At 38.1% G+C, this 17,454-nt stretch overlaps 1 protein-coding gene across 4 annotated transcripts in view; it reads left to right on the top strand.

The window, feature by feature from the left end:
• PTPRZ1 (protein tyrosine phosphatase receptor type Z1) overlaps positions 1-17,454 on the top strand; it is a 133,650-nt gene that overhangs the window by 31,469 nt on the left and 84,727 nt on the right. For all 4 annotated transcript variants that reach the window (XM_042872382.1, XM_042872380.1, XM_042872383.1 and 1 more), the window contains exon 2: positions 10,745-10,810. In XM_042872382.1, coding sequence (XP_042728316.1) covers positions 10,745-10,810 — 66 coding nt within the window. The remainder of the gene's footprint in view (positions 1-10,744; positions 10,811-17,454) is intronic.

The following is a 17,454-nucleotide window of genomic DNA, read 5'->3' as shown; positions in this document are numbered from 1 at the left end:
CCTCCAGCCTGTTAATTAATGTCTCTACCCAGGATTTTAGCACTGTACACCCACAACAAGAGCAGATATTTGTTTGTCAAGGGCTTTGAGACTCTTTGAGAACCTACAGTGGGAGTTAAGAGTTCAGTTTCCCTTTGGAGAACTAATTCTTCATCGCTTAAGAGCTCCAACTCCTTAGTTCTGTTGGGAGACCTGATCCAAACCAGCAAATAGCTTTGGCAGTTGAATTCCCAATGTGGGAATGGCTTTGTCAGCAACCTGTAAGTTGACAAGTCACTTTAGGTGCACTGAAATCTATTTACAAGATTTTAGTGTGCACAAGCCATTAACTCACTACACATTTTTAGATAATGTTTTCCTCTAATTCTGATTGTACTTAATTGACAGTGCAGTTAATTACTCTATTAATTGGCAATTAAAATCATTTAATCTTGGTAGATGAGTAATTGAAATTAACTGAAAACAGATTTGTTAGTTAGACATGCTGTATTTAATTTCTGTGTCTTACAATGTTTAGTTTGTGGTAAAAAAAAATTGCCTACGAATCATAATGACATTGTCAGGTGTACTGATTTTAGTTTCAAAGATTTAATTTCGTACTGCTAGGAAGTCATAGTCAATTTGCAGTCAGTTATTGAGTGTTGACAGCTGACTGCCATAATATATGAACTTTCAGTTGTATTGAACTAATCTGAACCTGGAGAGAGAATTGCCTCAATGGGATTTTCAGTTCAAACCATGTTATACACTCAGTGTAGGACTGCAAGTAACAAGAGGTCAGAACCTCCATTTTGTGGTTCAGTGCACAAATTAAGGCTTTTCATGGAGTGCCACCACCACCTGAGACCTGGGAAAAGGCTTTTTACTGCCTTAGTGAAAAGTTGGATTATATTGGGAAATGGTTATTGCAGAAAGGTGAAATTTCATGTTTACAGTGATTGATTAAACCATGTATCTATCATCTTATAGGGCTATTATTTCCTCATTTGTGTCAAACCTTGTTCTACTGGGCTTATGTCTGGAGACAGAATTCAGCAAGCATAAAGGGCTACTCTGTAATTAATGCCTCCTATTTTATTCTGCTGGCCAGTGACATCAGAAGTGGATACTGGTGGTATGGCAGTAGGGGTTGAACCTTCCTGCCAATATTCTGTTGCATTTTATTGCTGTGTGACAGATGGCAGCAGAGGGGCAGCCTGACAGAATGGCATCTGACCTGGAAGTGTGTATGAAGCAAAGGTGTGTCACTGAATTCCTCCCCGCAGAAAAAAATGGCACCCATTGACATTCATCTGTGCTTGCAGAACGTTGATGGAGACGAAGCAGTGGATTTGAGCGTGGTGAGGCAGTGGGTGGTGCATTTCAGCAGCGGTGACAGCAACGGAGGGTTTGACTCTGATGGTGTAGATTTTTATAAGCATGGCACAAAGGCTCTTGTCCACTGCTGGTGCAAATGCATAGCTATTGGTGGTGACTATGCTGAAAAATAGTGTTTTGTAGCCAAGAATTCACTCTATCAAATAGTGTTATTGTGCTCTTTATATTTGTTGTAGTTTCCATGGAAATAAATAGGAGGCATTACTTTCAGAACAACCTATGTATATGGAAAGAACATAAAGTATATGAACTAGCAAAACAGGCTCTTTTTTTTCTGAAATCATAAAGCTGTATTCTATTCTGTTTTCTATTACTGCTACATGAAATGTAGATAAATTAGATCTTAGGAGATTGGAAGATAGAGGTGTTTACCTGTATAGTGGTGTAACATTCTGTTGTATTCACATGGGCCTTGTGTAACTTCCCTGGCAGATTTACCTCTCCTCTCCAAGATGAAGAGTGTATAGTTTAAATACAAATGAACAAGGTACATGACTACATCGATTGTGCAAAATGTCTGACACTCTCCTGAGTACCCACTGCCAAACATTATCTGAATTCTGAACATATCTCTGAAGTTCCAGTTTTGTGGGTGATATAGGGCAGAACTAGAATGGGCTTCCTGTTTCCATCAAGGTACTGCCTTGTACATATAAGAAATCTAAGACAGAATTTGACCTCAAAAGTACATCAAATGGTAAATGAAGTGTAGATAATGAGGGATAAATAAGAATTAAAAAATGAGATCAAGAAAGGAAATTTGAAGAAATTTTATTTTCAAATGGCATGATTTTATTTTATTTGATATCTCACACATTTTATCAAAATATCTGATGGGAAAACCAAGAGTAGATTACTGTAGATAGCTGCAGTAAACAAGCACTTCCAGGAGCCATCAATATACATATTTTTGTTTTCAGCAGTATCTGAAAATAACAACACTGTATAACAGAATAGAATCGTGTACCATACTCATTCATGGTTGGTGAAGCAGAGGACCAGCTACTGACCACTTGCTTTTCAAAAGAAGTAAAACATGCTAATTAGCAAGAGCCTAGTAGGAGCTCTTAGTGCCTGGATTATTGAAAATACAACTTTTGTGCAAAACTCTCCTTGCATTGTGTACAAGTTGGCAAAACATGGAGGAATGCCCAGATGTGCTCACTTCACTCTGCAGTTGCCATTCTTCCATAAAGCCTGTAAAACCTAAGATTACACTTGGATTCCTTGAGGAGTTTCAAGATATTCCCCCTTTTTTGTTGTTTGGTGGTTTGTTGTTTCTTTTTTTTTTTTTTTTTGGTCCTTTTTAATTTTAGTATGACATCTTTCCCCAAAGAATTCATAGGATGACAGAACAATGTAGGTTGATTCATATGTTTCATTTCATTAATTATTCTTCTAAATATTCTAGAGAAGAGAACCTCTTTTTTTTTGCAAAAAAAATAGGTACACATATTAAGTGCCATTGAAGAGTGTCATGCAAATACAATTACATTATCATTGCTATAAACATTTAAGGAAAGTCCAGTTCTGCTCAGTTCTCTCTTTTCCTATTTCTCTGGTAGTGCTAACAGAAGCAAATTCATCTTAAAATGAAGCCTGCAATTTCACTGACCTGGTTGAATTTTGTTTATTCATGTCTGGCCTGGATTTTCTCCTAGCTTTTTTTTAACGTGATTCTGTTAATTTATATGTGTAGCACTATAAGATCAAGTGGGTTCAAGGAGAAGAGTCTGGAAGGAAGCAATTGTATAAAAGCGTATTTCAGGAGGCACAGCTTGATCCCTGCATTTGAATAGAATTTCCCACCTCTATCATAAAACCCAATTTGCCTCACTGCAATCATTGAACATTCGTGGTACATCTTCAGGTAGATTACATTCTTCCTAAGTCCCTTCTGGTTTTCTTTTCAGATACCAAAAATTTGCTAAACATCCTTCAACAGCAGGCTAGTCATCCAGGACTCCTGGGTTACTTTGTATGTAGCCCAAGAGCTTCATAGGAATCTAATTTCACTCACCTGTACCTGTTCAAAAACATCTCTTCTGGAAAGATAGCAGTTCCCTACCTAAACACTCTGTTGTCTACTTGTTTTCAATGAGCTGGCACTTGAAAGCTACTTGGACTCCTAGCAAGTCTTAAAACTGAATATAATCAATGCTTCATCTGACTGCTAATAGTTGTGTAGGAAGCTGAAGTCTGTCAGATCATTTTAATGTCCAGATGTACAAGATCACAAATGGAAGGATACATCTAACATACGCTATTACTTTGCCAGTAGTCAACACGAAAGCAGAAGCAGCAAGTTTAAGCAGTTTGGTCATATTCTGTGGTATTCTGAGCTCACTCCCACCTTCCAGTTGCTGGTAAAAACAATAGTGCATTCTGTAAACTCTGGGCATGTAAAACTGCAATAGAGTAGAACATAAACTGGTCAAACTGGAGTCCTTGTTAGAATCATAGAATCACAGAATCTTCAAGGTTGGAAAAGACCCACAGAATCACCCGGTCCAACCATCCACCTATCACCAACAGTTCTCATTAAACCATGTCCCTCATCACAATGTCCAAACATTCCTTAATACCTCCAGGATCGGTGACTCCACCACTTCCTGGGCAGCCCATTCCAGTGCCTGACCACTCTTTCAGAGAAGCAGTATTTCCTAACGTCCAGCCTGAATGTCCCCTGGCACAGCTTGAAGCCATTCCCTCCAGTCCTGTCACTGTTACACGAGAGAAGAGGCCGACCCCCAGCTCACTACAACCTCCCTTCACGTAGTTATAGAGAGCAATAAGGTCTCCCCTGAGCCTCCTCTTCTCCAGACTGAACAATCCCAGCTCCTTCAGCCGCTCCTCATATGGCCTGTGTTCCAGACCCCTCACCAGCTTTGTTGTCTTTCTTTGAATCCACTGCAGGGCCTCAATGTCTTTCTTGTAGTGAGGGGCCCAAAACTGGACACAGTACTTGAGATGTGGCCTCACCAGAGCTGAGTACAGGGAGGTCTTGTTGCTTTTGTATATAGAGATGCACTGGAAAACTGTGGTTAAATGTGATTTACAAACCATAGTTCATACCATAGGTATTATCCTTTTAATTCATGGCACTGTTCACTATAAAGCTGTGACAACTGAAGTAAACAGAGCTCTTGTTAATATCCTGGTGCTTAATGACAGCTACTTTTCAATTAAACTCATCAGTCTTTTTTTTTTCTTTTTCTTTTTTCCACATTTGAATGCAATCCATATTGGTAAATGCACATTCTTAGTAAATAAACACAATTGTCACCTTTCAAGAGGAGTTCTGTTTTGGCTTCATATTTATTGCACAGAAAGTTTCACTTTTCAGTCTGTATCAGAGTGAGCAGCCTACACTCCAGCATGATGAAGAGAACTGACTCTCTTTATAGATACCTTAAAATGTATCTATGACTAAAATAAGCCTACCCAGAAGGAACTGTGGGTAAAAAAATACAATTTTAAATTTATCTAGGACTGTCAGAATTCTCAGGCCCATCTTGACAAAAGATTTAGACACTGACTTTCTGGGATAAATAATATATGAAATGGTAGAAATGGGCTATAAAATCATCTTGGTGTTTTTAAGAGTTTTACAGATGACATTAACAAATTGAACAAATCCATGAAAGAGACGTTATTTAGACAAATGTAGTTCACTGTCTCAAAGGGATTGATACGTACTGTGCTCCGAATCTTTTCATTCATCTGTCAGCATAAATCAAGAATCGTTGAAGTCAAGAAAATGAAACTACACCATGATAAGATGCTGAAAGGTATACAAATGGGTCCTGAGATTTTCTGTCAGCAGAAGGAGCTAAAATAAGGACACGATTATGGAGGAAGTGCTCTATTTATCAACAGAGGTGATTTTGCTTAGTTTTAGTTTTGTTTAAGATTGTTTTTTGAAGTAGAATATATAATAAAAGCCTTTCTAATCCATTTATTGTTTTTTTTTTAATATGTGAAAAGTGTTAAGCATCTATTTTGCTAATCACATGTAGCTTTTTTAAAGAAAAAATATTATGTCAGCTGTGCATTTTGTCTTCCTCTCTGACTTATTTGTAGGATCTTTGTCCAGTGCCCTACTTTTAAGCCACTAGCTACCTGCATGTCCCTAAACTATTTCAGCTATTCTTTTCTTCTTAATTTCATCTTTGTTCTTATCTTACTATTTCAATTTGTACTTTGTGTTTCAACCTAACATTTCTCCAGCATCTTAGTCTAAAAATATGACTTTCTAAATGTCTTATGTTCTGTAAAAGTGTTGTTGAAGAGTAAAAATAGTAGATCAAGTAGAGCATAAAGTCGTAGCTACATTACTGTATTTGGATGAGTAGCATACAAGGCATTCACTTTTAGGCATAAATTTGTTCACCTTGAGAGCCTTCAGTGGTTTTAGGTCAGTCTTTGCAGAAGGAAACGTTAATCTGGATGCTTAGTTCTTTGTCCTTCTGAACAGCTTGCTGAGTGTCTGGGCAAGCTCTCAGATGCTGGTATGTATTAGAATAAAGTACAAATAGATATTTGAATAAAAATTTGAAGAATGTTTTGCTAGGTCAAGCCACTTTTCTGATAACACCTTGCAACAGGCAATAGCAAATGTTGAGGGAAGTACATTAAAATAAATATGTAATGATAATTTTCCAGTATAATCCTCCCAGTTTTATCGGTGTCTGGTTCAGGGACATAGTGATCCAAAAGTGGTATCATTCTGTTTAAGAGGTGTTTGTGGATTTCTCATTTACAGATTTTTGTAATCTATTCCAAACCTGTATAAGCTTCTAGTACTGACAACACCCAGTTTGTGCAGTGTCAATAATGTAAGTGTATGAAAAGGAGATCTCATAAGGCACAATTTTGTTTAAAATGAGAATTTCTCTACTTCATATTTCTCAAAGAGAAAATTAGCACGTTTTCAGTGATTGCTTACATCCTTATCATAGAATCATAGAATCATAGAATGGCCTGGGTTGAAAAGGATATCAAAGTTCATCTAGTTTCAATGCCCTGCCGTGTGCAGGGTCATCAACCACTAGACCACGCTGCCCAGAGCCACATTTAGCCTGGCCTTGAATACCTCCAGGGATGGGGGATCCACAACCTCTCTGGTCAGCCAATTCCTTGCTGGAATCCAGTGTGTTTCTATACTCTTCCTTGAGATACGAACCACAAATCCAATCCTATCCATGTAAATTGAAATTTGTATTGATTTTAATGCCATACATGACTATAATGTGTTGCCATTGTCTATTACCCTCCTTGTTCCTCAGTTCCATCTGGGGACAGGAGAAAAGTAGTGAGTGACTTGTGACTTCCTAGGACCAAGCAATGTTGACAAGCAGTGTTGACAACTTGAGTGAAGAGTTGAGTGCCTACCTCTACTTTACACACAGAACATCAGCACCTCATTTGTAGAAAATCTTATATCTAAATGTGTCTCAGCTTCCACAGATAAAATAGAATTTCATAAGTGGAGGCTTTGTTGGCAATGCAGCAAAGAAGTTCAGATTGTAGTTTAGGGTTAGCAAGGGCAAAACCACAGGAGATTGTCCCTTTGTTCTTTTGAATCTAGCAACTGGTATCTTGACACCACCTTGGCAAAAAGAACAGGTATAAAAACCTAGTAAAATTACAGCAGCCTGCTATAAAATTACAGAATACACTCTGTATCCTGCAAAGCAAAGCAGCATATTGAGTGTGGCATCCCCAAACAAACTTGTGTCTCAGGAACTGTCCTCTCAATACCCTTTTCTCTCAGCCTGAGGAGCAGGGTCTCTGGAGGGCACTGTGGCTTGTTGCCTCAGCATCTTTTAAAGGATTGCCATGACAAAAATTAGAGATTCAAAGTTCCATTTCCATTTCTTTTAATTTTTTTCTGTGCTTTGTTATCCGAGCACAGAGTGTCAAATCAAGATTTCATTCATAGACATTTATTTTAATCTTAAAACTATTCACTTTTTACCTTTACATTTGATGAATAAATACACACTGAGGTTCTGAATGCTTCATTCACAGAAGTAAATAAAAAACAACTTGACTTGCCCATAAATGCAAAAGAGACATCAAAGTCATGTTTAGAGGAAGAAAACCTGGATACTCACGCATTTTAGTTGGAAAAAAATATCTACAAGATCTTATTACTCCCACCTCTATGGTTTAACCAGAAACTTATCTTCTCTGTTTTCTCTCTGTGACTGAGCATGAAACAAGGTCAAGAACAAATAGGTTGGTCCAGCTGCCCCTCACAAACAGTGTGCTGTGGTTTAACTTGGCAGGCAGCTGAACACCACACAGCCCTTCACTAACTCACTCCCCTGCTCCCTGTGGGATGGAGGAGAGAATCAGGAAAAAAAGTAGAAGTCATAGCTTGAGATAAAAGCTATTTATTAAGACAGAACAGGAAGAGAGAAATAACAGTAATGATTACATATATATGTGTATATATATATTTACAAAAGAAGTGATGCACAAGCAATTGCTTACCACCAGCTGACTGATGCCCAACCAGCCTCTGAGCTGCAGCTGCCCCCCAGCCCATTTCCCTCAGTTTTACTGTTTTTTCACATGATGTCATAAGGTATGGAACAGCCCTTTGGTCAGTTTAGGTCAGTTGTCCTGATTCTGCCCATTCCCAGCTCCTTGTGCCCCCTTACTGGCAGGACAATACAATAATCTGATACTGGCTCTGCGCAGTACTGCTCAGCAACAGCTTACACACTGGTGTGTTATCAACACTGTTTTTCTCCTAAAGCCATAACCACAATAGCATCATACTGGACACTGTAAAGAAGATCAACTCTGGCCCAGCTGAAACCAGGACACGGTGCAGCACTAGCTAACATTACTCTTAACCTTATCGGCCTCTGGGAGTATACAGAATGTAAAAGGAAACAAGTCACAGAAAACCTGGCTTTGAAGGAGGGTAGAAGGGAACAAAAAGCATTTAATGATTTAATGATATCTTGGATGCCTCCCTGACGTACATAGAAAGATAACCATAGAACCACTGAAAAATGATCCCACAACTGAGCTGTCTTGCACTATGAATAAATCAACAGTCTTTGGAAACATGTTCAACAGCCTCCTGAAAGCAGAGGAGAACATAAAGGATTTTTTTGCTTCATAAAACAACACCTCAAGCAGTAGAACTCAGGCTATTTTGTGTACTGTCTGAAGAGGCAGTCAGCATCACGAGAGCCATGCTCATTCTTGAGATGATTAAAAGTTCAAGTATCAGTATTGTAGATTTACATATAAAACCACAAGACTTTTGTGAAGGCTTTCTTATGAATACCATACAAATTTAAATTACACATTAGGAACTTGAATACATTATTTAAATAGAGGTATACATGCTGTCATACTCCAAAAGAAAAATGGTTGTCAGGTTGTTAACTCTAAAACCGTTTCCTCCTAGTTGGTCTCTGTACTCTCAGCTGATCACTGGGTGTTTACACAGCAAGGCTTTATACCATGCATGGTGAGGTTTTGCCAGGGAAAGTAGTGGAGTTCACTGCAGGAAGTGCTGCATGTGCTTGTCCCTGTACATTCCTATAGAAACACACACTTTTTCTGACACCCCTCATTCCTCAATTGCTCCCTTCCCCAAATGAAATTTTATTTTCTTCCTCCACTTTGTCACTCGTGTACCAGAAAGAGGCAGTCCCAAGACCACGGGTAATCACTGTCTGTGAGTGCGGTAGCACAATATGTGAATGGCAGAGGAGAGAAGCTGTATGAACTCCTAAGGTCTCCTGGCATTTATAAAGACTTTCCGTAAGATTTACTGGGTCTGTAAGTGTGTAATGCACCAAAAAAAGTGAACCTTGCTCCTTTTTTTCTTGCTCATTGAAGCTATCGCTCCTTGTCCATCAGGCCTCCATGAGGAGTTTAGAAAGTGGTGGGACGCTCTCACGCCCAAACCCTGCGCACTTAGCATATGAATGCTCCAGCGATTGTTTGAAGCAACAATTAGGAGGACACTGGATAAAGGAGGAAACTGGAGACAGCAACTAACACCTGTGAATCAGAACTTAAACAGCTTTCTTTTACATAATTAATTAAAGATGCAGGCATAATGCATACTGACTTGAAAACACAGTCCATAGACAATACCCGTGCACATGAGGCCCTTTGCCTCTGCTTTCGGTTCTGCTGCTCATGTGGGAGGGTTGTTCTTTTTTGTAGAAATCTTAGTCATGACTGAATGTTGCTAAGTGTTACAAGGGTGTTTTTTTGATGGGGAGGAAGGAAGTGAAGAGAAAAACATTGAAAAGGAATTCCAATTTCGTGGAGGTTGCAGATGAATTTATTAAAATACACGGACTTCAGATAGGTAGCAGAAAATCATTCTAAAGCACTGCAGAGTGCTAACCTTCCAAATAGCAATTGCGATTGAATGTACTGTAAGCAGTGCTACAAACTTGTTCTTATTAAAGAAAAATAAATGGATGTTATCCTTCTGTTTCATGAAATTGTATTTATTGCAGAATGTGAGCAAAATTCCATGGCATTTTCTCAAGGAGGCAATCCATATGTGTGCTCATATGCAATTATTTCTTAAATGGGTTATATTGTGCCTCTTCAGAGCAGTATTTGATGAAACTTGTGAAGATATTATTACTCTAGAAATTACCAAAGAAATCTACAATTTGCATATAATAATAAGTAGTAGGGGGCACATTCTTCTATGTGCATGCATCAGCAGTATTGCTAGAATTATGCCAGCAAAGAGCACAGTGGTGAAGGTTATTCAGTAGTCAGAAAAAAAATCAATTTATACAGTCAGTCTCTCTAGAGAAAAACAATGTTATAAAAAGTGTTGAATCTCTAGCTTTTCTCAGTAGGGTTTATGGAGATACACATACATTAGTTAAAGTGCTGATGCTAGCCCGCAGTGAAATTTTTGAATATTTCTTCATTATTTTTAAATGGCATCAATAATATAAAGATAGAGGAAAAACTGTGAAGTCTAACTATACTGAAGTTGAAGTTCAGTTTTCCTTGACTTCCAAGTAATTTAGTCTGGTTCTTTCTGAAGGACATCGCAGATGATGTCAAGTGTAAAGCTAAAAGTTAAGAATTGAAAAACAAACGAGATTCAGATAAACTGAAAAAAAACACATAAAAAACACATTGTTTTGTTTGTGACCTTTATATGATACAATACAAATGGTATTTGTATTCTAGTCAACCATTCTCACCGTTTGAAGTTCAAAATACAGACTAAGTAAATCATATATCAGTAATTCCCACAGTGATTATCTTCTTGGAGTTGAGAGAGTCATCTATATGTCATGTTCCTATTAGCCTCTATTTTTAATATTGTAAATTCATTGCTATTTTGCAGATTTGGTATACGGATACTACAGACAGCAGCGGAAGTTGACTGAAGAAGTTGATTGGTCATACACAGGTAAACAAAACTTTCTTACCAAAGAACTTACTTTGCTTTCATGTCTTCACGTTCATTCCTATAACTTCAAGAGCCTGTTTTGTGTATCTACCATCTACCATATGCCTAAACAATTCCTGAAGTAAAAATGTAGAAAATGGATTCTCAAAAATTATGGCAATTTTGCAGCGGGAGAGATTATGCTTCCTATGTCTGTGACTTCGGGAAAAAGCCTTAAAACCTTAAACTTGACACTTCAATGAAGGCTGGGACTTCATTGTTAGGTTCTCTTTTGTCATCTGAATACTTCTATTCAGGTAAGTCTGAAAAGCACACAGAAAGGCTGAAACAATGTGCAATGCATTTTGTGCGTGAGAATACACCCATATATTGCATATGAACTTCTGTGCTTTGCTTCTGGCTACTCAAGCATCCTTTCAGGCACCATGCTACTTATCCTAAAAAGTCAGTCATAAGGCAGTAAAATCTCATTTGCATGAGTAAGAAAGTTATATCCTTAAATTCTGAATGAGTGTTTCTTAATCATGGAAGAGCTATAGGAAATTTGCAGTTACCCTCCTAGATTCTTCTGTATAAGTCAAGCCACTTCCAGTAATATTGGAAAGATATTTTTTTTTCCCTAAATGATACATGTATTTTACCCAGAACATAAAAATTGTCTTCCTGTGAATGTGTTTAGGCTCTTACATTTTTAATGATTTCAGTTATTGTTTAAATAAGGACTTCCAGATTTCAGTGTTTCATATATTTGTTCAAAATATGTTCTTGTAACTAAAGAAAATTATACCATTCTTTTTCTTTCTTTCACTCTCTTTCTCATTTTTGGGATAGTTTTTATCTTCCAGGGTAAAACATCTAACAAGTTTTGAGCCTAGAGAGAATTGAAACAAGTTAGTCATAAACCCTTCAAAATGAGATTTATAATGAAAACTCCCACTTACACACATTGTACGGCAAAACTCAAGCATAAAATCAATCATACAATATTCTGTGTCCAAAATCCATCCGTTTTTTAATATTGCAGTTAGAGAAGTGCAGAGATAAGCCTCCAGGATTACAGGTGACCAGAGGGCAATTTATGAGTTTACTTTAAAGAACACTGAATGAATTTTACATAGGACATCAGAGAAGGCTAACTCAGAGCATGCACCCACTGCAGCTGCAGCAACAGCCTCAGATTATATTTGCTGGGTATTCTGTATTGCTGGATGGCAAAACTGCGTAGACTCTGCAAGCTGGAGAACTCAGACCTGCTGGCTCACTCGTGTAATATGTGAGATACCAGCATGTAGTCATCTCACTTTGCATGCCTCTCCCTCCTGATTTACTGCTGGCAAAGCCTTTCTCTTTAGCCATACATATATACTCAGGTGCATACGGTGCTTGAGGACATAAAGTGAGGGCCCTGCTTCAGCACTTTTCATGCAGACATCTCCAGTTATAGAATCATAGAATCATAGAATGGCTTGGATTAAAAGGGCCCCAAAGATCATCTGGTTTCTACCCCCTACCGTGGCCACGGTCACCAACCACTACACCCGGCTGCCCAGAGCTACATGCAGCCTTGCCTTGATTGCTTCCAGGGATGGGGCATCCACAATCTCTCTGGGCAACTAAAAATTGTTATCACTGTATGTCTAATTCAACACCCCCTGGAGATCTGCATACTATATTTTTCCACACTATTATCATTACAAAGACAAAACCTTAGTTGACATTTGAAAGGCTATTTTTGCCACCCTGGGTTTTGGAAATTCATACTGATGATTTCAAGTTGTAGTTGCCTGCTGTTTAACTCTGAAATAAAAATGGCCTTATTTTCAGTGGCACTGAGAAAATGTAATTCTCTTCATTGTCCAAACAAGATTTAGTATTTTAATTTCAAATTTTGTTCTGTTGTATGATAATACTGTGGCAATTCTAGTGCACGTTCACTGCTCATAAAGTTTATGGGAAACCTGTTGCTCATGTCCATAAACATCCACAGGTTTTCTTTGCTTTTCAGTCAGCCTAAAAAGTAAGCATGCATCTACACAATCTGAACCGTGGCTCAAGAAAGCAACTTTGACATTGGTGGCTGATTGTACTTATCCTGTAAGATGTCACCTGTTTCTATTATCCCAAAAATTAATACAGGTAAATTGAAATGTTTCAGACTCTCTTCTCACCCTTGCTCTGTCTTGCCTGTCCAAATAGCCTTATTACATAAAGATGGAACCCAGGACTGATGGACTGACTTAATAAACAGTTATACCAGACCAAAACAGGTCTCCAAGAAAGATCTGGCCAAAAACTGGTGAAAGATCCTCCTGTTACTGGCAGGATAGAACCTTGTTCTGGTGTTCATGATACACAATACATATTTTTTTCTTGCTATCTAGCTATCATGGCAGTATCAGCAGAAAATTGTGAGAAGAGTTGATCATTTTATCTCCTTCTATGAAATAAATTGCTTTGTGGTTTATATTCACAAAATATAATCAAGAGTGATGTGCTGCATCTGTTGTGACAAATAAAGGAGGGTCTGTACTCTTCGGTCCTGAGTATTTCTTCTATAAAGGATGCAGCATAATAAATCAAAATAACATGCATTCTTTTATTAACTCTTATAAAAATAGCTCTGCAGAGAGTCTTTTTTTTTTTTTCAGTAGATCTTATGCTTCAGAGGCTGCCATACCTTTTCACGCATGAAAGCTCATTACTTATATTTACATCCCCCTGATCACGCAGCCACTCATGGTTCCAGTGTTTTATCATTAAATTCACAGACTTATTAATTAAAAAGCCTGTCACATTATTATGGCCTTGGGAAGGCTGATGATTCAGCAACAGAAATTACAGTGTTATGCATCTGTTCACGTCAAAGAGACAAGCTGTACTCAATGAGTGAGCTACATGCTAACTGCAATGACCATAGAAAAGTGAACTTTCAAGATATTTCAGTTTACTGACTCAACAACACAAAGCATGTTATTCAACACAATAAGAAATCTATTCAATATATTTATGGTCAGACCTTTGAATTCACATGAAGTGCTATGGTCTCATCGGCGGTCTCCATTCTTTCTGATCAGGAGAGATGATCTTTGAGCTCTATCACAGAATCAGAGAATTGTAGGGGTTGAAAAAGCCCTCTGGAGACCATCTGGTCCAGGCCCCCTGCTGAAGCCTGGTTCCCAACAGTAGGTTGCACATGAAAGAGTCCAGGCAGGGGAAGGAGACTCCACAAGCTCTCTGGTTGTGTTCCTGTGCTCTGTCACCCTCAAAGTACTTTTTTTTTTTCATGTTCATTTGGATCTTCCTGTGTTCCAGTTTGTGATCGCTGGCCCTTGTCCTGTTGCTGAATGCCTCTGATAAGATCCCCTCAGTCTTCTCTTCTCCAGGTTGAGCAGCCCAGGTCTCTCAGCTTTTCCTCAGAAGGGAGGTGCTCCAGGCCCCTCATTATCTTTATGTCAGCTGAACTCTCTCTAGTAGTTCTCTGTCTTTCTTGAATGGGGGTAGGGGGGGAACACAGAACTGGATAAAGTACTCCAGATGTGACCTCACCAGAGGATTGCTAGGAGGAATGATTCATTTAATATTTCTAGGATAAAACTGAATGGAAGACTTGCAAAGATCTTTGGAAGCAGGGAAGGTAGGAAAAATGAACCCCAAATTAATGGACCTTTTAAAGTTGTGTGCACGCAGGATAGTTATGAAGAACAGCATGTTGGTATTCATATTTAGCATCTCACTGGAAAATGTCTGTCAGTAAAGATTTAAGTCATCCGTTTTCCAGTTTCCTGATAAGGCCTGTTCCTTCCCCCATTTCTTTCTTTAAATGCTATAAACAAATAACCCAGCTGTGTCATTTTCAGAAATTGCATGTCATCTAATTCTGAGCACCAACGAGATTATTCAAATGCAGGAGAGCCCATTTCTGAAATGTAGAAATCAAAGCATGTGGTATTTGCAAAGTGTGGCACAGCTGTTTTGACAAGGTCTGACCGAGGGTCACGGAGATATAGACTGCCTACTAAGTAAATGTGATTTGAAATGGAAAGCTTTTATAGAATTGTTGTCTTTGGGAATACACTGAACTTAAATTAAAAAAAAAAAAAAAAAAAAAAAAAAAAGCAGATTACTGATTTCTCACAGTAGACTACAGCATGTGGTTAAGCCTCTTTGTCCTTCAAAAGGATCATAAAAGTATCCTCATCTATATACTCCTGAATCATTTCTCATTTACAAGCACATTCAATCGGTGCTAAAGTGGGAAGGATATGTACTTCAGGACTGCTCACTTCCAGCACAGATGACTACTTCGATATCATCATCACTACGTATCAAGGTGATTTATGATTTCTGAATTTTAGAGCCCTGCAAGTGGTTCTTCAAGAGATTATGTTTTCAGAAGGCCTTGTGTTACTCACCTGCTACAGCCCTCGTGAACATTTTTACTCATAGGGGTTTTCTACTGTGTTTATATCAGCTTTTTTTTTTCTTTGCTATTGAACTCAAATCCAATTCAATATGTGCACTTTGCTAACCTACTGAATTGAGGGCAATAGCTATTTCTGTGCTACAAATTTGAAGCCATTTGTGACCTAGTTTTTCCATGGGTCAATTGGGGTTAAAGCAGTTTTAAAACATATATGTGTACTGTAATACATCTTTTTTTAATGAAACAATGTATTTTTGAATTTTGTTTTCAAATCCTTTAGATTGTTGGTTTTTTTCTTTCACAGAAAAAATAATTTTTTCGTAACTTTTCAGGATGAGAAACTATGGAATCCCATCATCAGTTTTCTTTTGGAGAAATTGACACTTGCTAGAAAAAAAAGCCCTAAACCACTGAAAAATTCTGATCCTTCTAAAATTAACTTGTAGAAAAGATACTGTCAGTACTTCCTCTGTAATGTGTAAATAATGTTACCTTCAGAGACAAAAATGCACTTCTTCTCTTTGGCTACATATTCAGAGCCAGGCCAGTTGGTAGCTTTGTGGCAGGTTTTCTGTGCAGCGTTAGCATGGTAGTTGCATTTCTTTCCACCTGCTCACTGCTGCTCCATGGGCCATGAGATTGTGAAGGTGTCAGCAATAGCTAGTTCAGGCTGCAGGCTTGCTGAAAGCAGTAGTAATTCATGTCAAGGAAGATAAATAAGCAAGAGGCAGAAATCATTGCTAATTGTACACAAAATACTATCTATCAAGAGTCTCTGAGGAATGTTGTGTGGTGTTTATTTGTATACACTTGTTTTATATGCAATACCATGACTTGTATTGGCACATCAGCACACTTCTGAGAAACTGAATTAAACAGGAGAATTATACAGCTTATTTATAATGGAAAGATTCACTCTGGGAAGTTTTCCCTAAGAAGTCTATGCCTTGTTTCTCTTTAACATAACAAGCTTTCTGCACCACACTGAAGAAATAATAGATAACTCTAGAAGCTGCTTGCATCCCAATTAGTATATGATTCCAAATTAAGGCTCAATGCCACTGTATTTTCCCTTGACTTCACAGCCTTTATTCCCTCTGCCTTTATTCTGTGCATGTGGTTTGTATGGAACTGCTGTGAACATTCAGATGCATCATGTCTCATGGAAAATCTGAAACTGTTTCTTTGCAGCAGAGTCCATAGAGTAGCTGTGCTTCCACCAAATTTATCAGCCTGGCTGTCCCCTCTATTTTGTAGTCAGAATTGTAGTTCTGTTCTAATCTTGTGTTTCAGCTTTAAAAAGTGCAAAAAATTCTTTTTGTAAAAAGCTAGATCAGAGCATCTAGCTGCACAGAACTTTAGCCAGTTCCTGCCTGTTTTAGCAGTTGTGTTCTCGACTGACTGTATCCTTCCTGCAGAGACCTTTTTCTGCTCTCCTGTAAGAGATTGCTTTATAAGAATTAAACTGTGGCTTAATCCAATATTGCCTGGCAGTGATCCTGTTTTAGGAGCCACAGAAACAATTGATTGTCTTCTTCCACACATTATTATAGATGCTGTATGTCAGAGCTAAGCTGTTTTCCGTCTGAACTGGTGTTTCTCTGTCATTGCCCTCTCTGTCATTGAGCTTTATCTGACAAAAAACTGTCTTAACCAGAGAAATTTTTAAAAGGTGGTTACAAAAAAGAAGACATTAAAAACGTAAAAGCAAAGCGTATCAAATGCAGGAAAGAGAATTATTTGCATATAAGGACTTGGAGATTTATCTTAAACTTCCAATGTCTCCTAGCTATGTAAGGAGTCAAATTTAGGACTTGGTTGCATGGTCACAGACTGACAACAATTATTTTTACTGACTTAATGAAAAAAAAAAACCCACACAACAAAACGCCTGCCTCGCATTACCCTGCTTCATTAACTGGAAGGAAAAAATTGAAAAAATACTGCCTGCCACATTCATAAAAATCTGCACCAGTGGTGGTGACCCACTGTTTCACAGCTGTTACAATAACATAATTGCTAGGAAAGGGTTGCTCACACAGGCCATCTTTCATCTGCCTGAGCAGATGGAATTCAGAGGGAGCCAAGTCAGGACTATACATTATATGTGGTAGGACCTCCAACTAAAAAAAATGCTAAAAATAATTTTTATGGATGACTTCCTTTGTTTTCTCACTCCATCCCCTTTCCCTATATCCATCTCACTACTGTTTCCATTTGA

This window comes from Lagopus leucura, unplaced genomic scaffold, assembly GCF_019238085.1.
Source record: "Lagopus leucura isolate 7727_CA_CO unplaced genomic scaffold, USGS_WTPT01 Super-Scaffold_100008, whole genome shotgun sequence".
NCBI lineage: Eukaryota > Metazoa > Chordata > Aves > Galliformes > Phasianidae > Lagopus > Lagopus leucura.
This window is presented reverse-complemented; position numbering and strand designations above follow the sequence as displayed.